The sequence below is a fragment of the Ictidomys tridecemlineatus genome, chromosome 2, assembly GCF_052094955.1.
Source record: "Ictidomys tridecemlineatus isolate mIctTri1 chromosome 2, mIctTri1.hap1, whole genome shotgun sequence".
Lineage (NCBI taxonomy): Eukaryota > Metazoa > Chordata > Mammalia > Rodentia > Sciuridae > Ictidomys > Ictidomys tridecemlineatus.
Window position 1 is genome coordinate 72296919 of NC_135478.1, and position 25442 is coordinate 72322360.

At 43.5% G+C, this 25442-nt stretch overlaps 1 protein-coding gene across 2 annotated transcripts in view; it reads left to right on the forward strand.

The window, feature by feature from the left end:
• Positions 1–25442, forward strand: part of Pi4ka (phosphatidylinositol 4-kinase alpha) — a 136306-nt gene that overhangs the window by 97733 nt on the left and 13131 nt on the right. For both annotated transcript variants that reach the window (XM_078038827.1, XM_005334488.5), the window contains exons 29-42: positions 1214–1333; positions 2911–3003; positions 4973–5129; positions 5545–5672; positions 15124–15282; positions 15546–15697; positions 17782–17889; positions 18639–18766; positions 20336–20455; positions 20624–20703; positions 20819–21012; positions 22042–22132; positions 22498–22665; positions 23310–23363. In XM_078038827.1, the coding sequence (XP_077894953.1) occupies positions 1214–1333; positions 2911–3003; positions 4973–5129; positions 5545–5672; positions 15124–15282; positions 15546–15697; positions 17782–17889; positions 18639–18766; positions 20336–20455; positions 20624–20703; positions 20819–21012; positions 22042–22132; positions 22498–22665; positions 23310–23363 (1752 nt within the window). The remainder of the gene's footprint in view (positions 1–1213; positions 1334–2910; positions 3004–4972; positions 5130–5544; positions 5673–15123; positions 15283–15545; positions 15698–17781; positions 17890–18638; positions 18767–20335; positions 20456–20623; positions 20704–20818; positions 21013–22041; positions 22133–22497; positions 22666–23309; positions 23364–25442) is intronic.

Consider the following 25442-nt stretch of genomic DNA (forward strand, 5'->3'; position numbering starts at 1 on the left):
CTCCTGCCCCCAGTTTTAGCCTTCCCAAGACTGCCCTCCTCAGTTCTGGTCCAGTTTTTGTTGTTGTTTTGTTTTGGGGGTTTTTCTGTTTTGTTTGTTTGTTTTTGTTTTGTTTTGTTTTTGGTATGGGGAGTTAAATCCAGGGGGCACTTTACTACTGAGCCATATCCCCAGCCCTTTATATATATATATATATATTTAGTTGTGGATGACCCTTTTATTATTTATTTATTTATTTATGCATGGTGCTCAGAATCTAACCCAGTGCCTCACACATGCTAGGCAAGTGTTCTACCACTGAGCCACATCCCCAGCCCTTTTTTATATTTTATTTAGAAACAGGGTCTTGCTGAGTTGCTTAGGTCCCTGCTAAGTTGCTGAAGCTGGCTTTAAACTTGTGATCCTCCTGCCTCAGCCTCCCAAGTCACTGGGATTAGAATCTGATCTGGTTTTTATAGCAAACTTAATGTACTTTCTTTTTAAATTTGATCATTAAGTCATTCCCCATCATAATGAGATCCATAGATGCTTTTTGTTTTTCCAGGAGCTCCCAGCACCATTGGTACAATTTTGTGTATACATGCTCATATGCATTCTTCTATGGGGATTTATGTGGTTTACCCTAAACTCCTGTGCCTTGCCCAGGGGTCCCCTGTGACCTTGCCAATTTCTGGCCAGGCTTGCCTCTTGCTTCCTTACCTCTTTTACTTGATGCTCCTATGGTGCTGAACTCATGTGGACCCTAGAGCAGGAGGCCTTTCTCACGATCTCTTTGTTCTGTCCCATGTCCTTTTGCCTCAGTGCCCCTTCAGCTTGTCATTCAGGTGGGCTCAGGTATTTATTCTGGGCTCCTCTATCCATCACACCTGCTCTTTGGCAGCCATGGTGCTATAGCAGAACAGAGGTCCCCAAATGGACTCCATATCATACTGCCTGCACATTGACAGTAGGACTGAGGCTATGTGGCCAAGAGGCTGGCATAGCATTTGGCAAATAGCAGAGGCTCAGCAAGAAACATGTGACCTCTCATATTATCTGTGTGACACCACACCTATGGTGTGACAGCCATTCTGGGAATTGGGCCTTCTCCTCATTTATAGACAAGCAGTAGCTAGTCAGAGAAGGGTTTGGCTTTACTGATGGTCCCACAGTAAGACTTACAATGATTTGCTTTCCCCTTTAAGTGAAATAACATGTTGTCTTCTTATTTCAGGAATATCTGAACAAACATCAGAACTGGGTGTCAGGACTATCCCAGCACACTGGGCTGGCTATGGCCACTGAAAGCATCCTTCACTTTGCTGGCTATAACAAGCAGAACACAACTCTGGGGGTATGTGTATGCCTCCTGTGAAGCAGTGACCCCCTTAAATCATGGAAGCAGCATTATAGGGGGAAAGGACTCAAGCTTATGGGTAGCTTTCAGGAAAGGCCCCTTGTCATCCATAGCCTATACTACCTATGGTGAGTCTGTTGACTAAGAGTAATTGGGTGGTACCCAGATTCAATCCTAGGTTCAATCCCCAGTACCACCAAAATAATAATAATAATAATAATAATAATAATAATAATCTTTGCCCTTAGAAAGTTAGATGTAAGCTAGGTTTTCCCCTCTCTGTTGCTAAATAGGAAAGAATACCTGGTGTTATGTGTCTAATTGTTGGTTGTGCTCCATATCCTGACCAAAGTGCCCCAGCTTAATGTCAAGTGCAAGAGACTGCTGCCTCTGCCCAACACATCACACAATACTGCAAGGGAGGGGCCGTCTCAGAAGCAGGATTTCAGGCCTACAGAACTAGAGAACCGAGTCAGGAAACCTCTTCAGAGCCCTCCTACAGCACTTCTCAAGGTCCACTTTTCTGTCCTCTAGCAGACTGAGGTGGAATATGCTGGGTACCTGGGGACAGATGGGAGCAATTTTGGAAGGGAGAAAGCTAGTGTATACTTTGACCATTTGCTGCAGGGGCTTTGTATATCTTATTATCCCCCATAAGAGCCTTTTGAGAGGGGCATGATTATTCCCTTTTCAGGGGAGCACATCCAAGTTCAGATATATTAAGTGACTTCCCCTTAAGTCTCACAGCTGGTCATTGTCATGCCAAGTTTGAATACAGGCCTGCTTGATACCAAAGGCCAAAATGTCTCCAAAAAATGTAAAGCACTTTTATGATTAAATAAGAACCATTTAATTTGTTTTTGCTTGTGTTTTAGTTTTTCCATAATTTATATTTTCTTCTCCTGATTCTCTTTCTGCCCACCCCACAAAATTGCAACAATTGAGAAATTCCTCTTTCCCAGTAGTATCTGTATTATAAGAATTTGGTAGGTTCCACTGAATTGTAGTAATTAACACTAAAGGGAAAATGTGAAAGACTGGCCTTTTAAATGCATGTTGTAGTCTCCAGTGCTACCTAGCCAAGTGGGACCTTTGCAGAGCTGGCAGCAGCAAAAAGCCCAGATTAGGAAGAGAAGTTGCTAAAACCACTGAGGCCTTTTAAATCCAGGAGGGAGGGAAGTGAGGTTGGGAATCTAAGACTGAAGCAGAGTATCTATATGTTGGAGGTGTTTTGCAAACATTTCTCTCATTTAGTGAGGGACACACCTTTCTGTCTTGTGTTGCTAGACATTTGGGCAAGCTATTAGACGTTTAAAGGCTTTGCTAGATTTTTCCTCCACCTTCAATCATCCTTACAAATTACCTTCCAGAAAGAATTTCTCACATCAGAATTTTAAAAACTTTTTCACATGGGATCTAAGAGTTCTAGAGAGTGTTCTAGAATATTTTATTATATTTACTTGCCAGCACTAAAGATTTTCAACAGTCTCTGAATATGAACTTTTCCTTTGCCATTATAAACAGGAAGAAAAGACCATGTTTTGGCAGTGTGTAATAATTGTCATTATTTTTAGGCAACTCAGCTAACCGAGCGCCCAGCCTGTGTGAAGAAAGATTACTCCAACTTCATGGCATCCTTGAATTTGCGCAACCGCTACGCAGGCGAGGTACCTCTCTTGCCTTTGTGTTCAGGGCTTTAGAGCATCCTCCTGTTTTGATGCCAATTGGCTCTTTCCCAGTGGAATTTGAACAAGGGGTCTGGGAAATGTGTAATTTGTTCATTGTAGGTGGCTTGTGGAGCATGGAGTCCTGACACTCACTGGCACATTCTGGAGTATTTATGTCAATTACTTTAAACTTCTGTGAGAGGGTGACTTTATGCATGCTCTGACTATGCTGAGGCATTAAATTTTTTGGCTTTATTCTTTAAGTGGTAGCAAACATTTGTTGAATGCCAGGCATTCCTCTGGACTTTTGTTTTGATGTACATATTATCATTCCCATTGTACAGATGAAGAAACCAATGCTCCCAAGTTTAAGATTTTAACCAGTCCCTGAATTACACAGGAAGAACAGGATCAGTAATTATATCTGTCACGCACCACACTACCATTTATTCCAGTAGCTTCATCCCTCAGTTTCCTCCACAAAGTTCAGAACCTAGTTGACACCATTACTAAGATGCCTGGCAAGCCAGCCTCTAACCCAGGAGGTTGAGGCAGGAGGATTGATGATTCAAAGCTAGCCTCAGCAAATTACTGAGGCCCCAAGTAACTTAATGAGACACAAAATAAAGAATAAAAATGGTGGGGATATAGCTCAGTAGTTAAGCACCCTGGATTCAATTCCTGGTACAGGGAAAATAAAAAAATAAGGTGAAAAAAAAAATTCTTGATGAACTCTGTAAGTTCATCAATGACCTGGTCTGAATGGGGATCTACTTCTCTCTCTGAATATTCTGCCACTTTCATATTCCAGTGACTGTTCTCCACTGAACCTGGACAGGTGGGACCCAGTCACTGACCACACTGGAAATTGCTCTGAGAATCTGTTCCACATTGTTTTGAATATCCTGGTGGCAGTGGGAGGTCTTTCTTTGGGAGTTAGGCTTTTTTTTTTGGAAAAAAAAATAGATATCCTTTACAATCAGTCTTGTGAATAAAAAAAAAAAAAAGCAGCTCTGGAAAAAATAATTCTTTCTCCCTTTTTGTTTCCTTTGTACCCAGGATTGAACTTGGGGGCACTCAACCACTGAGTCACATCTGTAGCCCCATTTTTTATTTTATTTAGAGACAGGGTCTCACTGAATTTCTCTGCACCTTGCCATTGCTGAAGCTGGCTTTCAACTCTCCAGCCTCCTGCCTCAGCCTCCCAAGCCACTGGGATTACAGGTGTGCACCACCACTCCTGGCTGGAAAAAATCATTATTTCTAACTTTAAAAATACTGATGCAGGGCTAGGGATGTAGCTCAGTGATAGAGCACTTGCCTAGAATGTGATCCCCAGTACCTTAAAAAACAAAACAAAACAAACCTGAGACAGATCTTCTTGTTTGAGTCATCAGTTGAGTATAGAGAAAATTTATTTAGCCAGTTCAGGTTCATGCAGTTCTGCCATGGGTCAGACCTCAGGCACAGTGCTGAGTACAATGACAGGAGATCAGATCCCAGCCCTAGAGGAATATTTGTAGAGGTGAAAATACAAACATGCTTTTCTAGAAGAAAAGTTCTTTCAGAAAATGTTGTAAGAAGTAGGTGGAGTGACTCACACTTGTAATTCCAACTATACGGAAGGCTGAGGAAGGAAGATTAAGAGTGCCAGCTTAGCTTGGGCAATTTAGTAAGACCCCCATCTTAGAGAAGAGAAAGAGAAATGTATAAGGACTGGGATATGTCTCAGTGGTAGAGAGTTCATGTCTAACATATATGAGGCCTGGAGTTCAGTCTCCAGCACCAAAAAACAAAAAAGGAAAGAGAAAAAAACTGTTGCCCATTGTGGTAACATCATTGAAATGAGCTTTAGTTGAAACAGTAAGGTACTGTCTGGTCCTATCATGAGTATGGTTAGGTAGCTGCCACAGCCCCGCCCACATGGCTGAATTACATGCAAGGTTGTTAACAAACATGCTTCTTGCAGGTATATGGAATGATTCGGTTCTCAGGTGCCACAGGCCAGATGTCTGATCTGAACAAAATGATGGTCCAGGATCTGAGTACAGCTTTGGACCACAGTAATCCCCAGCACTATACTCAGGCCATGTTCAAGCTGACTGCAATGCTCATTAGCAGTGAAGGTAACACACAAAAGCTCGTTGGAATTCTGGGATTGTTTCTAAGTGAATGTTCACCTTAGTGATAAGCTGGAGTCTGGGCTGAAGAAAGAGCTGGAGCTTCCCCAGTAGAGATCTCCATGGCATCTCTTATGAGTGAAAAGTAAATAGAAAGCCATTGTTGGGCTGGGGATGTGGCTCAAACGGTAGCGCGCTCACCTGGCATGCGTGCGGTCCGGGTTCGATCCTCAACACCACATACCAACAAAAATGTTGTGTCCACCGAGAACTTAAAAATAAATATTAAAAATTCTTTAAAAAAAAAAAAAAGAAAGCCATTGTTGGCCCCAGCCAGGGGTGAATCTTGTTAACCCAGTCAAGCCATGTTTCAGGTCCAGACAGGGTTGTAGATCTCTGAAAAGCATATGTTTGGTTCCAGATTGTGACCCACAGCTCCTTCATCATCTGTGTTGGGGTCCCCTCCGGATGTTCAATGAACATGGCATGGAGACCGCCCTGGCCTGCTGGGAGTGGCTACTGGCTGGCAAGAATGGAGTCGAAGTACCGGTAGGACCATGGGTCAGCTCTGAGGGAAGGTAGGATAAGAAATGGATGCTCCACTGGAGTCACCACTAGTCATTATGGAGACCAAGGAGCAAGCCCCTCAACATCTCAAGATTTGGTCTCTCCAGTGGATTGTGTTATCCATTGCTGACCATACAACTGTCATGGGAATAGAAAGAACAGTGTGTATTTTAAAGCATGGTGCTTATACAGCCAGTATTTTTCAAAAGCTCAGTAGAGGGAGCCATTTCTCTACTGAAATTGGAAGAACACCTGTTGACACTGGATCTGATTGGGAACAGTTGCATTTGTGACAAGGGTATTTATTTTGGCCTGCTACCTTTTGGGATCAGCCACCTTTTCCTGAATCTGTATTTCTGGAGTTCCTCTTGTATGGGGCCTACAAGCAAGGTTATACAGGTTAAATATTTCCTTATCCAAAATGCTTAGGACCAGAAGTATTTGAGAATTTGGAGTCTTTCAGAATCTCCAATATTTGCATGTACATAATGAGATATCGTGGATGGATCTCAAATCTAAACAAAATTAATTTATGCTTCTTATATTCCTTATGCATATAGCCAGAAGGAAATTTTACACAATATTTTTTTTCCTGTGCTGCTTTTTTCTTTTTGGGGGGGGGGCAGTCCATCACTTCCTTTACTTTTGGTATTATAATTTTGTAATTTTTTTATTGGTGTTCACAACATTACAAAGCTCTTGACATATCATATTTCATACATTAGATTCAAGTGGGTTATGAACTCCCAATTTTTACCCCAAATGCAGAATCACGTCGGTTACACATCCACAATTTTACATAATGCCCTATTAGTAACTGTTACATTCTGATACCTTTCATATCCTCTACTGTCCCCCCTCCCCTTCCCTCCCATCTTCTCTCTCTACCCCATCTACTGTAATTCATTTCTCTCCTTGTTTATTTTCCCATTCCCCTCACAACCTCTTATATGTAATTTTGTATAGCAATGAGGGTCTCCCTTCATTTCCATGCAATTTCCCTTTTCTCTCCCTTTCCCTCCCATCTCATGTCTCTGTTTAATGTTAATCTTTTCTTCCTGCTCTTCCTCCCTGCTCTGTTCATAGTTGCTCTCATTATATCAAAGAAGACATTTGGTATTTGGTTTTTAGGGATTGGCTAGCTTCACTAAGCATAATCTGCTCTAGTGCCATCCATTTCCCTGCAAATTCCATGATTTTGTCATTTTTTAGTGCTGCGTAATACTCCATGGTGTATAAATGCCACATTTTTTTTATCCATTCATCTATTGAAGGGCATCTGGGTTGGTTCCACAGTCTAGCTTCCCTGTGCTTCTTAAGATCATCTTAGTGATCAAAAAAAATCCTTTGGTTTTCTTGTTCCCTGAAGGAAATTGGAGTATTTCCAAAGATGAAATTAGAATATTCTAGGCAGAGCTGGCATAGTGATCCAGCTACTGGGGAATCTGAGGCAGGAGTATCACAAGTTTGAGGCCAGCCTGTGCACTTAGCAAGATCCTGTCTCAAAAAGGGCTGAGGAGCTCTAGGGCTGTAGCTCAGTGGCAGAGCACTTGCCTAGCATCTGTGAGGCATTGGGTTCTATTCTTAGCACCACATAAAAAACTAAACAAATAAAGGCATGCTGTCCATCTACAACTATAAAAAATAAATAAATAAAATAAAGGCATTCTGACCAACTACAACTACAAAAAAACAAAATTGTTTTAAAAGGGGCCTGAGGATATAGCTCAGTGATAGAGTGCTTGCCTAGCATGTCTGAGGCCCAGGTTCAATTCCCAGCACTGTCAAAAAAAAAAAAAAAGACGATGACGACTGTTCTAGGCAGGTGATGGTGGCAATAATCATAATACTTCACATTTTCCTGGTATTTTATAATTGTATAGGATTTGTATCAATGGCACATTCATATTTCTAAGGAGACATTTGGTCCAGTAGGCCTCTGGTAGTTCACCTTGTCAGGGAGGGATACCCACCTTGCTTCTCCAAAGAAAAAGATGACTGAGTTTCTGGGCCATGGACTCAGGTGCCTCTTTTTCGGTGAAGCTTAGGAGGGCACAAGTTCTCAGCCTAGCCACCTCTGCTTTCATGACAAGTGTTCAGAACAGTCTCTGGAAGTCATACTTGTCATGCAGGGCTCTGACTCCAGAATAGTGTTACACAGGCTTCTTATCTGCATCCCAAGAATCATAACAAGGAAACCTATGTTCTAGTGAGCATCCAGTAAATGTTGACTGCTGCTGTTAGGATGGTTGTTGTCAACTTCTAGAAAGAGATTCTACAAAGATGGTAATATTGCCATTATATCCATCCAATACACCCAACTTCTCCCCCATATCTTTTGTGTCTTGTTTTCATCTATTTTACTACAGCACTGTATGCCTTATAACATTGTTATTTTTGTTCTGATAGTCAAAACTCTTCTCATAAATTTATACTAGCATATTCCCTTTCTCACTATCTTGAAGTCTTCCTATAGACTTAAATTTGCAATTGTTCTCTTCACTCCAAAGAATTTCCTTTGGTATTTCCTGTTATGCAGGTCTGCTGTAAATAACACTCTTTCACGTTTACCACCTTCATTTTTTATGCATCTGATGTTCTAACTTTACAGTTTTTTGTTTTATTGCTTAGCATGGTAGGTTTTATTTTTGTTGTCTGTTGATTTGCATTGTTTCTAGAGAGAAGTCAGCATTCTTATTCTTTCTCTTGTTATTTTCCTTGGCTACTGTTAAGATGTTTATCTTTAATTTTTAGTACGTTTTTCTTCTTTTTTGGTACTAAGGATTGATCCACGGGCATTTTACCAGTGAGCTATATCCCCAGTTCTTATTTTTTATTATTATTTATTTGGAGACAGGATCTTGCTAAGTTGCTGAGGTCTTGCTAAATTGCTGAGGCTGGCCTCAAACATGCAGTTCTGCTATTTCAGCCTCCACTATCATTGGTATTATAGGTATGCAACACCATGCCCAGTTAATTTTTAGTACTTTGACTATGATGTGCCTAGGTGTGGTTTTCTGTGTATTTATCCTATTAGAGTTTATCAAGCTTCTTAAATTAGAGATGTAGGTTTTTCGTCAAACTTAGAAAATTTTAGACCATTATTTTTTTCTTTCACCCCATTATTTTATTTGGAATTCTATGTTTAAACATGTAGGTGACTTGATGTTATCCCATAGGTCATCAGGGTTCTCATGAGTCTTTCTCTTTTTCCCTCACTCTCTGTTGTAGGCTCACTCCCTCTCTTGCTCTCACTCTCACTCTCTTGTTCTGTTTTCATTTTGATTACTTTATTTTTTTCAGTGCTGGTGATAAAATCCAGGCAAATACTCTACCAATGAGCTATACTCCCAACCCTGTTTTGGTACCTTTTGTTTATTTGGTTTTTCCTGAGACAGGATCCCACTGTTTCCCAAGCCAACCTTGAACTCCTGCTGCATTGATTAATAGAGCCTTCCAGGTAACTGGAACTACAGGTGTGGACCATCAATCCAGCTTTCATTTGGGTTACTATTTTTTTTTTAACTCAAGTTCACTAAGCCACATCCCAAAACCTTTTTTTGTATTAGGCATAAAAGTATTTAGAGACTGACCATGTCTCACTTAGGGTCTTGCTAAATTGCTGAAGCTGCCTTTGAACTTGTGATCTTCTTACCTCAGGCTCCCGAGCTGCTGGGTTTGTAGGAGTATGCCACCATACCTGGCTCATTTTGGTTACTTTTTATTGTCCAATTCATTGATCCTTTCTTCTGCTTTATTCATTGTAAAACTGTCATGTATTTTTTATTTAAGACATAGTTCTCAGATCTGGGATTTTTTTTTTCAATACTTGTGATTATACCCAGGGGCATTCTACCAGCTACATCCCTAGCCCTTTTTATTTTTTAAATAAGGTCTCACTAATTTGCTGAGACTGGCCTTGAGCTTTTGATCATCATGCCTCAGTCTCCCAAGTTCCTGGGAATTACAGTTGTATGTAACCCATGTCTAGCTTCTTTGATTCTTTTTTACAGTTTGTATTTCCTGGCAATATTCTAAATATCTTCACCCATTCTTTCTATAATTTCTTATAAATCATTGAACATATTTACAGTAGTTATTTTTCACTACTTATTTTTTCTTCACTGTTTCAAGATTTTTAATTGCATATTGGATATTGTTTGCAGTTATCTCTTGGTATCCATGGGGAAATGGTTCTAGTATCCCTGCCTACAAATACCAAAATCATCAAATGTTCAAGTCCTTTATATAATATGGAGTAGCATAAACATATGATCTATGCACATCTTCTCTCTTCTTTAAATCATCTCTAGGTTACTTTTATGCCTAATATAATTTAAATGCTATGTAAATAGTTATTATTCTGTATTTTTAGAGGATAATGATAAGAAAAAAAAGACTGATTTTATTCAGTAACAGACACAAATTTTGTCCAAATATTTTTAAATCTATAATTAGTTGAATCCACAGATTTAAAGCCCATGGATAAAAGGGCTAACTGTATATAGAAAAACTGGCAATTTGGGCTGGGGTTGTAGCTCCTTGGTAGAGTACTTGCCTCACATGTGTGAGGCACTGGGTTCAATCCTGAGCACCACATAAAAATAAATAAAGGTATTCTATCCATTTATAATTAAAAAAAATAAAAAGAAAGAAAAACTGGCAATAGTGGAATATTGCTATTTTATTTTTCCAGAGAGTAAGGGGTCTTTCTTATGTGATGACTGTCCTTTCTCCCAGGGATGAGTCCTAAAAGGAGGGGAGGGGGTTCTTTCTACTCCTCTCAATTTTTCCTTCTCTCCCACTTCTAGCCAAGTTGGGAAAGGGATCATGGAAGGATTTTTAGTACATTTTTGGGACATCTTACCCACACCCAGCCCTGTGTGGGCTGTTCCAGGTCTCAGCCCCGTTCTCTGTCTACAGACAGTTTGTGTTTAAGACTATCAAACCTCCTAGTTCAATAGAAATTCCCTCAGAGACTTTCAGAGCTACTGGAGGTGTTTTTGGTTAACATTGATCTAGTAGCTAAAGGTGTTTAGTTGATGGGGCCAAGGACATTTAAGCTATAAAAGGTAGGACAGTCTGCTCAGGGGAGCTTGCCCACCTGAAGCCTATCAGCTCCACCAATGGCTGCCCCTTCTGAAACCAGTAGGGCTGCACTCTCAGGGGAACTCCCACTCTTCAGGAGAGACAGAGATTGCCCTCTTCTTATGCTTTCTTCTGGAAGCCCTTGTTTTAACACAAATTGTGACTCTAAAGACAGCACTGCTGTTTAGAATTCCTTTCCACATGCTGCGTTATGCCATCCTCAAACTTCAAGCTGGCATTATAACTATTACCATTTCACAGAACTGGTTAGAGGCTTCTGACCACTGTAGTTGGCATTCACATTATGCCTGGGCTCTGGCTACCCTTGTACTTCTGTCCTCCCAGTCAGTCTGCAGATCAGATGGGTAGTTTGGAGGAGCCCCTGGGAATCCCTGGTGATAGGGAGAAGGTATCATAGACCTCACCTAGCAAGACCTGAGCTGTAGAGGGACCAATTAGCCCAGAGAAAGCTACTCATCATCCCTTTTAGATCTTTGGGTACTGCACCCATTATTGCATATGTTAGTTGTTTTTTGTTGCTGTGACCAAAATACCCAACATGAACAGCTTAGAGGTTTCGGAGGTTTAGTCCAGAAAAGACAGAACATCATGGTGGAGGGAAGCTGCTCAGCTCATGGCAGTCAGAAAATTGACAGAACAGGAAGAACCAGGGATAAAATATGTAAATCATCATCAAGGGCTTGCGCACTATGACCTACTCCCTCTGGCCACACCCTACCCTATAGTTACCACCTAATACAGTAGTCTTTTCAAATAATTAATCTATTAATCCATTAATAATCCATAAATTTAAAAAGATCTAAATATACCTGCATTGACACATGAGCTCTTTGGGGGGACACTTTATCCAAACCATACCAGGGGACCTAACTTCTTCCCTGGGGCTCCTGGCCTTTGTAAATTTTGTGAACTCCTTTATCCCTTTGAAGCAAGGAAGTCTTCTGAGCTCAGTCAGGAACTCATCAGCACAGGCATGCCCCAGGACTTCTCTTACCTATCAAGCAGTTATACCAGCACCATCATCTATCCTGGTCATGATACCCCCACACATTAGGTACATTCTTTTTTAAAAAATATTTTTTAGTTATACATGGACATAATATCTTTATTTTGTTTATTTATTTTTATGTGGTACTGAGGATCGAACCCAGTGCCTCACATGTGTAAGGCAAGCAGTCTGCTACTGAGCCACAACCCCAGCCCTCTAGGTGCATTCTTCCGGCCACCTGCCCCCAAACTCCATGAGGTTAACTAATCAGTACCTCCAGCTTCACATGTTCAAATTCACTTCCAGTCTCCACCTACCCTGGTCACCCATCCCCCCATCACTGTAAATGTCCACATCATCCTTCCCTCTGTTCAGACCAAACACCGTAGAGTCATCTTCAATTCCCTGTTTTGGGACTTCTCCAAAATAACCCTCTGCAAATTGTGTAAGCTTTATCTTTTCCTCTTTAAATAGATCTAGAATCTGGCTGCTTCCCAGTATCCCAGCTGCTCCTCCCACCCTAGGCTCACTTGTCTCTCCCCTGGACCTCAGAGGTGGCCCCTTGCATCCTGCTCAACCTCCCCCCCTTCCACATGTAGTCAGTAAAACCTGAGTCAGATCAGTTCTCTCCTCTGCCCCAGACTTGTCAGCACCCACTGCTCATTCAGAGTGGAAGGCAGACTTATTTCTGATCTGCAAGCCCCCCTTGCCACCTTGCCTTTGCCACCCTCTGTCTCCCTTGCTGTGCTATAAACATGCTTGGTTCCTATTGTCCCTACCCTCCTAGGTTGCTCCCCTCTGCCACATGGGGGCTGGCTTCATGAAAGAAGGTTCGATTCATTCGTAAATGCTAGGGAGTTTTAAATTAAAGAGACAAGACTCTGGGGCTGGGGATGTGGCTCAAGCGGTATTGCGCTCGCCTGGCATGCGTGCGGCCCGGGTTCGATCCTCAGCACCACATACCAACAGAGATGTTGTGTCTGCCGAGAATTAAAAAATAAATATTAAAAAAAAGAGAGAGACAAGACTCTTATTACCTTTAATACCAGCTCCAGGATGGCTTCTTCTAGCTCCCTCCTCCAGCCACCTAATGCGGTAGCATGGTTTACAGAAGAGACTAGTGAGAGAGAGAGAGAGAACACACCAGGGAGTGGGCTTTTATTGGGGAACAAAGTTCCAGGGAAAATCCCATCCAATGAAGGTTAAGGGGGGCAGCATCCCAAGGTCAGGGGCAACGATTGGGTCTTCAGGGCAGTGGCCAGGCAGCCTCTACACAGACAAGCCCTCGGACCTGGAGAAGGGTGGGGAAAAGCTCTGACACAGCGCCTCTCACCCAGCCAGGGAGGTAACTCAAATCACGTGCGAGGATGGCCTCCCACACTCCCCTTGCGCTTCATCACCTGTTTCCTCTTCTCAGGCAGTCAGACACCTCATTCCTGGTTACCTCAAGGGCTTATCTCAGATGTCCTCTTCCTACCAGGGCTTTCCTGGCCATCCTATCTAAAACATACTCGTACGAACTTTCAAGTCACACTGTTGTTTTTTTCTTTATTGTTTATCAATATCCTTTGTTGCTTACTTTTTGTGTGTGGCCCCCATCATAAACTTTGTGGATATGTTGTCTTTTTTCATGACTGACTCTATTCCCAGAGCCTGGGAAACCCTGACACAGAGACAGCTGTCAGGACGTGGCAGTAGGAAAAAAATGGGAGCATCATCTCTGCTTGGATCCTTGGCCTTCTCAGTTCTTTTCCCCATGCACATGCAGGACCCATGGTCACACACACACACCTTTTTGCTCCCTCATCCTCTACATAAGACATGTGGCTACAAGAAGCAGAAGCCAGGGGCTGGGGTTATGGCTCAGAGGTAAAGCACTCATGAGAGGCCCTGGGTTCAATCCTCAGCACCATATAAAAAGATAAATAAATAAAGTAAAGGTATTGTGTCTATCTACAATTAAAAATATATATATATAAAAAGAAGCAGCAGAAGCCAGACTCAGAAACTACAGACAGCTATTTGGTAGCCTGGGATCCTGTCTGTGACAATGCCACCCATAGTGTGGGTGACCTTCGTCTTCTTCCTGATGTCTTCCAGATGGTTTCTTTACTTTCAGGCAGGGGGAGGGTGGAATGTGACAAGATACCATTTTACAAAACGTGCTCTGGCTTTCCTAGGGCCTTTCCTAAGTCTCTTACCTTACTCGTTGGTGCTAATAAGAACCTAAAAAACAGTCCAACTAGCAGGGAGCCTGGGTGCAAGTGCTTCTGACCAGCCACTTGAAAACCCTGAGCCATCACCCTGAGGAAGGAGAGAGGGTAGGATGCTGGAGAAGAATCTATGGTATATATCCTACTTACCAGGCCTTGTCACCACCAAGGACGTCTCAAGCCCTTGAAGAAACTGGCTAATGTTATTGGGCCAACACAGGAATGGAAACTCTTGCTGATACAGGCACCAACTATTCCTTCCTGGTCTTTCCTATGAAAAACTCACAGATTGTGAGCATTTTCCAAGTGTGAGCTGGCACCTCCTTACTCTGTCTAGTACCTACATGTCTTCTAGGCCACCACTCTGCTCCATATGGCCCCTTCTCATGCCTCCACATAGAAGGGGACCTAGTTGAGTGTGGCCAAACAGTGGGAGCAACTCAGCCCATAGCAGTTGCAGTCTCCCCTTGGCTCCCTGGGTCATTCTGGGTCTGGCTAGCAGGATGCAAGCATTGTACAGAGTCCATGAGAACTATAAAAAGGAACTGATTCTAAAGCCAGAATGCCTTGCTAGTTCAGAGACCCTAAGTCACCTCATTTCCTCAACCACAGGCAGTTTTCAGGATTGTTAGGAAGGCTCACCAGAATGAAGCCTGTTGACCCATATGGCATCAGGCATTCCAGGTATCCTGCCATCTTGTATCCTGTCCCACTTAACACCATGAACTGGGACAAACAAAACCTAGCCTGGAAAAAAGGCTGGAAGGATGCTCATCAAACACTAATATGGCTGGGTACTGTAGTGTGGTACATAACTGTAGACCCAGAAACTTGGGAGGCTGAGGCAGGGGGGATCTCAAATTCCAGTCCATTTGGGGCAAATTAGTGAGACACTGACTCAAGGAAAAAAAAAAGAGAGAGAGCTAAGAATGTAGCTTAGCAACAAGACCCACTAATATGGATGAGCCCTGGGAAGTGGGGTTATAGATTATCTTAATTTTTTTCTTCATACTTTCCTTGATTTCTAAATTTTTTTCAGTGAGCATATATTCGTTTTATAATTTAAAAATGAAACAGTATCCCCCTTCTATGCTGAATAGCTAATGTTGTTTTATATTTGCAGTTTATGCGTGAGATGGCAGGGGCCTGGCACATGACGGTGGAGCAGAAGTTCGGCCTGTTTTCTGCTGAGACAAAGGAAGCAGATCCCCTCGCAGCATCAGAAGCGAGTCAGCCTAGACCTTGTCCCCCTGAAGTGACTCCCCACTACATCTGGATTGATGTATGTGCCTGTCCCCACTTCTCCCCCCTCAAAAACTCTGTTGTGCTCTTCCCCCTTGACTTTGGGGGCCAGGGCCTTATCTGGGGCCAGGCAAATCAGTTTGGAGGAGAGGGCCAGACCTAAGAGAGAGTTTAACTACTTCAGACCTCTCTCCCAATCCCTCCTGCTATTACGTCAGATCAGAGCCCTTCAGCTAACTTCACTGGCTCTGATACAAGCTGACCAAGCCCTGTCACTGCACCATGTTTTTTTTTCTTGCCTAGTTCCTGGTACAGCGGTTTGAGATTGCCAAGTACTGCAGCTCTGACCAAGTGGAGATCTTCTCCAGCCTGCTGCAGCGCTCCATGTCTCTGAATATTGGTGGTGCCAAAGGGAGTATGAACCGGCATGTGGCAGCCATTGGACCCCGTTTCAAGTGAGGGCTCTCCTCCTCTGGGGAGTACTGACATGTCCTGTGACTGGCATGTGGGCATATGTGGAGTAGTATATGTCAGGTGTTGTCTCCGGTGCGGTGTGCTGTGTTTGTCATAGTGCTTCTATACAATATGAAACAAATTTTACTGAGTTGCCATAGTATGATCAGGAAGAGCTGATCAAGCACATCCTTCCTAATTGCACTGAGGCAATAACTTTCTACCTAGTGAAAACATCCCCTGCCCCCAGCTCCTCTACTTGTGCCCTTCTCCCTAGAATCTGGCCTCTGCCATCCTCTATGCAGGGCCTGTGGTTGGTGTGGTATTTGCTCTATCCCAGCCACAATAGAGGCCCTCACTGCTGCAGCCTTCTCTGATTGCCCTTCCCCTGAGCTCTAGACCCATGTCCCTACAGCCCACCGGCTACTCAGTGGGACTGTGCTTCTCAAACAAGCTGAAGGAAAGGACCAGTTCTCTTTTTTTTTTTTTCTTTTTTTAGTTGTAGTTGGACATAATACTTTTATTTATTTTTATGTGGTGCTGAGGATTGAACCCAGGACCTTGCACGTGCTAGGTGAACGCACTACTGCTGAGCCACAACCCCAGCCCAAGTTCTCTTTTTTATTAATATATAATCTGTTAAGGATTAGTACTTTTATAAAATGTAACAGGAATGATATACTAGGAAACAATTTGCATCCCATCCCAATTGCCATAGAGATGATCAGCCACTTCTTTTCAGTATCTGCCTGCACCAATATGCCGTGAGCAGCCTTGTACATACAGAGAAATCGCCTTGCTCAGTGTGCTCTCCACCTGTCTTCCCTTTCTGTTATAGATGGCTCTCTGTCCTCTAACCCTCCTATGTAGCCAGACGCAAATATTTTTGGTTCCCCCTGTAATATGTCTGGCTTCTTACTTCCTTTCCTATCCACAGCCTCACTTCTCTCTCACCACTCTGACTTGGACCAACCAGCTGTCTGCATTCCCCACCACAGGTCCTCCATCCCCTTTATAGGATGACCCTCTGTGGCATGGGCTTGGTGTGTGTTATGCTCCTCCTACTCAGCCTGACTACCCATGTTGCCTCCCAGTATCCCCAGTCTTGGCTCCTACAGCTACTTGCCCTGGAGCCTGGTAACCCTGCTATATGAGAAGCTATTCCTCCTTAGGGCCCATCACACTCCCAGGTCTTCCAAACTTTTCAACAGCTGGGGTCTACCCCTCTATAAGATCCCTATTAGAACTGTATTTTTCTTTTGTGGGATTTCCATGGCTTTTTATCCTATAGAAATTTTTGTCTCACCCTTCAAGGGGACTCATAATCTCTCCCAGCCCAGGATTATAAAATCCCTGCAGGAAGGAATAGTGCCTCCCCTTCCTATGTCTCACATCACCTTGCTAAGAGCCTAGTCTAGAAGAAACCAGCTACATGGAAAATTATTCTCTCTTTCTGTCTCTCTCTCTCTCTCTCTCTCTCTCTCTCTCTCTCTCTCTCTCTCATAAATATTCTTACTTTATTGCACTTTCAGATGACTGTACCTCAAGAGTTTAGCCTACAGATAGTTTGTGAGACTGAAATATCTGGCCTAGGCAGAATAACACATATTGTTCACTTTTATCCCAACAAAAATGAAAGTTTGTGGGTTTTTTTATTTTTTTTTATTGGCTACACACGATATTACAATGATTTTAGCAATTCATACATTTGAATCAATTGGGGTATAATTTCTCATTTTTCTGACTGTACAGATTGCAGAATCACACTGGTCATAGAGTCACCTATATACATACATCAATCATTTTTTCTGGGCTGAGGGTGTAGGTCAGTGGTAGAGCACTTGCCTTAGCATAAGTGAGGCCCTGGACTTGATTCCAAAAATGACCAAAAAAAAAATCTTTGGGGTAAAAGTAATCTGTGACTGATATTTACCTGGCTGATGCTCCAGTCCAAGATCTACTGGCCAGAAATGTTCCCTGAGCTCTAGGGCTGCATGATTTACTCAGGAGAATGGCCAGCACCCCCCTGAGACATGGCCCTAAACCAGGGTTCCCACTCTGACTTAGGCCTGGGGTTCTCTCTCAGATTGCTGACTCTGGGGCTGTCCCTCCTGCATGCTGACGTGGTTCCAAATGCAACCATCCGCAATGTGCTTCGTGAAAAGATCTACTCAACTGCCTTTGACTATTTCAGGTATAGAACAGATCCCACCCTACACATACCCTCTTATCCCAAACCCTAGGAGTTCACTCACAAAGGGTCAGTTTGCCTGTTCATACTTACTGACCTTATAATTCATCAACCCATGGACTGCTGGATTTTATTATCATCAGTCCTATGCCTTATATCTGCATGTGCATGTGTGTACTAAGAGGGTAGCCTCCCAACAAGATGCATGCAAATTTTCTTAGTTCAATTGATTTAAGAGATTAAGTTCCACAGGGCACAGTGATGTGCTCCTGTAGTTCCAGTACCTAGGAGGCTGAAGTGGAAGGATCACTGGAGCACAGGAGTTCAAGACCAGCCTGGACAATAATTGCAAGACCCTATCTCAAAAAACAAAAAAACAGAGAAGAAACAGATTACGTGCATGTCATTTACCTTTCCTGGTGATTTAATTGGTTATTGCATGAAAAACTGCAAATACCTACTACTTGGGCCTTTGAAAATATAGACTTTGTTGTTGTATACGGATAGCTCAGTTGTCATGACCTTTTAGACATTGCAGAGGGTAGTGATGGAGGTAGGCAGGAGAAGGCTCTTAAAACCAGCACACCTCACTGTGAAAACCACTGAGATCATCACTGATAATGACTAACTCCAGGCTAACCTCTTAACATTAAGGAACCATTGTGTTCTGTCACCTCTCACTGTGTTATGTGACTGGCCTCTAGGCCCTGACTCTGCAAACTCAACTCTTATCCTCTTGTGGTTGTTTGAAGTTGTCCTCCAAAGTTCCCTACTCAAGGAGAGAAGAGGCTGCGTGAAGACATAAGCATAATGATTAAATTTTGGACTGCCATGTTCTCAGATAAGAAGTACCTGACTGCCAGCCAGCTCGTTCCCCCAGGTAAGTACTGCCTTCAGCAGTGCATCTGCTGGGGGTGGGGGGACAAGGGGACAGGGATATGCCATGTACATCCCTGAATGAGCCAACCAGGATAGCAGTTAGGCCCAGACATGCTGTTTGTTGTTGGAGGTCCACAGCTTGCCTGGCTGCTACTACTTGTCCTCCAGCCCAAGCTAAGGCACATGACAAGCACAGGGGGCCTATGAGTAGAAACCTGTCACCATCACTTTAACCTGTACCAGTTCCGTTCTCAGGTGCCCTACAGGTTGGCATTGGCCAGTGTGCTCAGATGAATACAGCATGATCTAGTAGGAGCCTATCAAATGGGGGTAACTTCAGAAGAGGGAACCATGGGACCAGCCCTTCAGGACAGGCATTTGGCTTAGCCAAAGCAGTTGGAGAAGTCAGAGATGGTTTTCTGCAAGCAGTGACATCAGAGCTAAGTCTGAAAGAACACACAGGAGCTAGCCAAGGTGGATAGGGACAAAGAATTTTCTGGGGCCCGAGAACAAACTGCTCCAGGAGAAACACTAAAGCTTTTACTAGCAGCAAAACTCCAAAAGGAAACCATATTCCTATTCTTCTGAGCATGTAGCTGATTACAAACCACACATTAAAAAGCAGTTGTTTTCTGGTAGTGGGGGTTGAACCCAAGGGTGTTCTGCCACCAAACTATATCCCCAGCTCTTTTTAATTTTGAGACAGGGTCTTGTTAAGTTGCCCAGGCTGGCCTTAAACTTACAGTATTTCTGCCTTAGCCTCCCAAGGTGATGGGATTACAAGAGTGTACCACTGTGCCTGGATACTTTCTAAGGTTCATTTCTGGGTCCATTTAGAACAGAGCAAACAGTCCATGTAATTGGCCACCAGAGGTCCTCAAGTTACTGCTATATCAAAAATCAACACATTGCCAGTGATCAGATAACTGCCATCATCATTTATTAAGATGTATTTATTGCTGGGTATGGTGGTGCACACCTATAATCCCAATGGCTCGGGAGGCTGAGACAGGAGGATCCCGAATTCAAAGCCAGCCTCAGCAAAAGCAAAGTGCTAAGCAACTCAGTGAGACTCTGTCTCTTAAATAAAAAATAGAAAATAGGGCTGGGGATGTGGCTTAGTGGTCCAGAGCTCCTGAGTTCAATCCCCAATACCAAAAAATAAAAGAATTTTTTTTAAAGATTTATTTTTGGCAGTGCTAAGCATCAAACCCAAGGCCTTATGTATACTAGGCAAGCACTCTATCAGTGAGGTACATCCCTAGTCCCTCATCATTTATCAAGAAAATAATATTTATTTTATTCTATTTTAAAAGACTAGCCAGGGATACAATAAACTTTAGAAATAGCTTTCTATCTAGTATAGTTAGCATAAAAAACTTCCCAGTTGTTTGGAAAACTCATTATACTTGAAGGGTTTATTTGGCAAAATCCTTCTCCATCTATTCCAGTGCCACAGAAAGTGCCTGGCCTCCCACTATTTGCCTTATCTCTGGTAAAAGTTCATTTCTCTTTATGATGCCTTTTCTTGAGCTTCCTCATCCCAGAATCAACAAATGTTTGCCCACAGATAACCAAGACACCCGAAGTAACCTGGATATAACTGTGGGCTCTCGGCAACAGGCCACACAAGGCTGGATCAACACCTATCCCCTGTCTAGTGGCATGTCAACCATCTCCAAGAAATCAGGTTTGTGGGAGATTTGCTCCTACATCTGTCACGTCTGAATCCCCATCCTGGTGGCCTGACGGACACTCACTCAGATAACAGAGTGATAGACATCTTCCCCTAGGTTTAGAAACACAAGGTTGATTAGGCGGCCAGGAACCATACTTGTCCTTTGCCTTTCCTCCCTAGGCATGTCTAAGAAAACCAACCGGGGCTCCCAGCTACACAAATACTACATGAAGCGTAGGACACTGCTGTTATCCCTGCTGGTAAGACCCAAGGGTATGGCCACTGCCTACCACATGGCCAGACAGCACCCTAGGTGAGGGTGGCATGTGAGTACCTGCAGAAGGTACATTGGGCATTGGTGTCTGGTATTACTAGGCCACCGAGATCGAGCGTCTCATCACTTGGTATAACCCGCTATCAGCCCCAGAGCTGGAGCTTGACCAGGCTGGAGAGAACAGTGTGGCCAACTGGAGATCCAAGTACATCAGCCTGAGTGAGAAGCAGTGGAAGGACAATGTGAACCTCGCCTGGAGTATCTCTCCTTACCTGGCCGTTCAGCTGCCAGCCAGGTGGGCCCGTGTCTCCCACCCTCACCAGAGGTCCTGTGCAGGGGCCTGCCAACTGAGCCATGAATGCTGAGGAGCATGATATGGCCACATCGTGATGAGGACATCAGGCAGGCCAGTTCTCTCAAGATACCCACCTACTCTTTCTGTACAAATGTTGCACAGTAATCCTTATGATGTTGTTAGGCTCCTCCTTGGGGTGCCATAGCACCCCAGAGACTTGGGAGATAACAACAGGGCAAATTCAGAGGCACAGTATGATTTACAGAAGCTATGCTTCCAGGAGGCAGACTGCAAAAACAGGCTTGGGGAGGGTTTGGTTTTGTTCGTGGATATCATCTTTGAACACAGGCTACTCAGAGGAATCATGTGCTGCAACTGACAGCCAAGGGTCCTGTAAGCTCTGACAGGGACAAAATTCTTAGACTGATGGTGGCTGAGAGGGACTACAGAGACCCACTGTGATGCTGTCCCAGCAGATGGTTCCCCAGGCCCCTGTGGATATGTGAGAGGCAGATATTTCTTAACCAGGAGCCCAAACTTGCCTCCTTTCTGCTTTCTCTGGTCCTAATTTGATCTCAAGAGCAAGACCACAGATGGGTTCTCCTGCATTGTTTCAAAGCACATATTTATGGAATACCTGGGGTAGTAACGCTTGCAAACTCATGACTGTCCTCACACTGAGTAAGGTGCCTTGTGGCCTTAGACTGTAGACTGAGAAGCTGACCTATGGATAGGCTACTATGAAGGGCCAGCACGAGAGGATATGGGACTGAAAAAGAGTAAAAGGTGGGGGTTCTAAAGCAAGGACTCTAAAAGGATGCCCTTTGAACAATGAGAGTAGATTAATTCCTGTTTAAGAAAGTTTGGGCATTTCTTCAGTCGATCTATTAATGCTATTTCAAACACTTGTGTTTGAGTAGCTGTCACTTGGTATTGACCTGAATCCCTCTAGTTCATCATTCCCCTCTTGTGGCTGTGGGGGAATGTATTTGCTGGTGAGGCCACCCAACTCACATCTGTGCACCTTAGGTTTAAGAACACAGAAGCCATCGGGAATGAAGTGACCCGTCTCGTTCGATTGGACCCAGGAGCTGTTAGTGATGTCCCTGAAGCTATCAAGGTATCATAGCCCAGACACCAGGCCTGGTTTAAACTGCTCCCAGAAATGCCTAGAAATTATAGAAACTAGATAAAAACAGGGACCTGGTAATCTCAGTGGTATGAAATAATTCCCTGTATTTTCCGCTTCTATTATATAGCATTTATTTTGTTTATCATGGAAAAACAGCTAAGTACTTCAACCTAATTGCAGTTGTGCAGTTAGGTTGAAGTATATTAAACATATCAGAATCATTTTCCATATTGTTATAAGTGGTTTACAGTCATCACATTTTGTGGCCATTTTGTGTTGTGGACATGGGTTGGATATATCAAGAGGATTCCCAGGGACTGCCTGACTACCCCACATCCCTATTTTCTCCCCAGTTCCTTGTCACCTGGCATACTATTGACGCTGATGCACCAGAGCTCAGCCATGTACTCTGCTGGGCACCCACAGATCCACCTACAGGCCTCTCCTACTTCTCCAGCATGTATCCACCACACCCTCTCACAGCACAATATGGAGTGAAAGTCCTGAGGTCCTTCCCCCCGGTAAGCCCAGGGCCCTGCCAGAGCTGGCTTCCTGAAGTGATTTAGTGAAGACAGAAGACAGGGTTCCGTTATCAACCTGGAAGGCACCCAAGTATTTGAGTCTATCTTAAAAGACATCTTCATTCCCCTTCTTTGTTCAAGTAGTTGTAGAGGATAGATTTTTAGTCCTAATTCTGGCATGTTTTCTTTTTCTATTTTTTTCCCAGATGTGTTTTCTAATCATTTATTTTTTAGTGAGTTTGAGTTAAAAAATAAAGTTTGAGTTTGATTCCAGACTCCCCACAACAATGCACCTGTGCCTCTTAAACCAAACAAAGTATCAGATACACCAGAGATCCCATGTGACAGCCATGTGGAGGGAAGGTCTGAAGAATGTTCTAGAGCCTGACTCACTGTAACCCCAGCATCATGGAATCTACTGTAAATTTCAGCCATTTCCCCAAGGCAGGCTATTTTTATAAGTGAGAGAGGCCTTTTCCTAGTTCTCAGTCCTACTGTGGCACTCAAAGGAGCACAGCATCCTGTGAACAGAGCAGAAGCAAGGCAGATTCCATTACCTATCATTATGCATTGGGTGGGACCCTGGAACATCATCTGTGTTAGTTAGACTAACCTTAGAGATCATGGTCATTTCTCCTCTGTAGGATGCCATCCTGTTCTACATCCCCCAGATCGTGCAAGCCCTCAGGTATGACAAGGTAAGGCTGTGCTGGTACAAGCTGTCCTCGCCTCTCCCAATGCTGTGTACATTGCTTCCCTCACACCCAGTCTGTTCCCCAGCCTGTCCCCAGCTCTCACAGGTTCTGCAGGGACTCCCTCGGGAGCAGGGCTGCCCAGCAGTAACTGCATTCCCTGTGTTCCTGTTGCTGTACCCTGAGGCCCAGTCATGCTCTGCAGGGTTCTAGGACAATTGCCAGCTACTTCATCAGGGTGGGCATCCTGTTCTGGCTTCCCTTTTGTGGGATGGGGGTCTTGACACAGTCATATGAACTCCCTGAACCTCACTCCCTTGTCTCCTCATTGGAAGTGGTGAGCCGGATTAGATAAGATGATGCCAGACTACCATAACAAAGCACCACAAACCAAGTAGCTTAAACAACAGACATATATTTTTACACAGATCTGATGACTAGAAGTCCAATATCAAGCAGAGCTTGTTTCTTCCATGACATGTAGGCATCTTTTGCCTATGGTTTCACATGTTCTATATATGTCTTTTATCTCCTCCTGTAGGACACCAGTCATACTGGGTTAGGATCTATCCTAATGACCTCATTTTATCTTAATTACTAAAGATCCCATCTCTGAATACAATGAATGCTGAGGTTCTTTACATGTGCACTAAGGGACACAATTCAGTCCATAAAAGTATACTTGTGCATAAAATTAATAGCACAAGATATGGCACAGAAAACACCCACCAAAGAGTGGTCACAGTCTGGACCCCATACTACCCATACCCCACAGTGGTACTTAATGTGGCCTTATTACATCTGTGCACCACACCCAAGTTGAATGCAGCAGCATGTATTTCCATCTTCTCCCACCCTGTGTCCAGCCTCGTTTCCCTGGCTACATTGAGCACTGGGCTAAGCACTATATACCAGGCAACCTGGCTATGAGCCCCGAGGCTGGATGTCCCAGGGATGGACATATTCCCACAGACTATAGAATGATTCACTGTCCTAACTAGGTAGTTTCCAGCACTCCAACTAAGTAGTGATACTATGGAGATATCATGTTTATGCCATGTAGATTGGGTCTTAGCACTGGTGCCACAACTTATGGTATAGCCCTAAGGAACCTTTTCTCCAGAAAGCCATTTCCCTTTCTCATCCCCTCCACCCCCATCTTCAGCAATGTTCTCCCTTTACTGCTTGGTGCTATGCTTTGGTGGGAGCCAAACAGAACAGCCTAATCCAGTGGAGAAAGGGAGCTGGAACCACTGCCCAGGATCTCTGTGTGAACTCTGAGTGGTGGCCACCAGAAAAAGGATTGAGCACATGGAAACTTAGGCAGCTACACTTAGCTTGCAAATGAGGCCAAGGTTAGCATAAGGAAATGTAGGTAGGCTGCAGTTTCTATTATTTGCTGGTAGTTTACATCAGCTGCTTTTTAAAAATCTTTCTTGTTTATGCTAGAAGTAGTGGCACATGACTATAATCCCAACAACTCAGGGGGCTGAGGCAGGAAAATAACAAGTTTGAAGCCAGGCTGGAAAACTTAGCAAGACCCTGTCTCAAAATTTAAAAAATAAACTGGGCGCAATGGCACACCCTTGTAATCCCAGCTACTCAGGAGTCTGAGGCAGAAGGATCACAAGTTAAAAGCCAGGTGCTGAGAATCAAACCCAGGGCCTCAAATGTGCAAGGTGAGCACTTTACCACTGAGCCACAACCCCAGCACCCCCCACCCCCGCCGGGATGAGGCTTAGTAATAGAGCACTTGCCTAGCCTGCATAAAGCCCTGAGTTCCATCCATAGGTCTTGGGGAGGGGGGGGAATAAGATGGTGCAATAGAGTGGGTCCTCCTTTCTAGGTCTTTCCTGCCTAGAAAAGTGCAACATGAGATTGTACACATGTTCCCAATTCAAATGTAGGATTACAGGGGTTTTTTGTATTTTGGTTTTTTACTGTATTTCATTTTTAAGTTTGGATATTTTAACACTAATAATATTGATTGTTAACTACATTAACAAAGTACTTTTTTATTTTATCCTACTATGTAATACTTAGTAGCTTCAAAATAGCAATGCCAATATTGTTACTAACAATTTG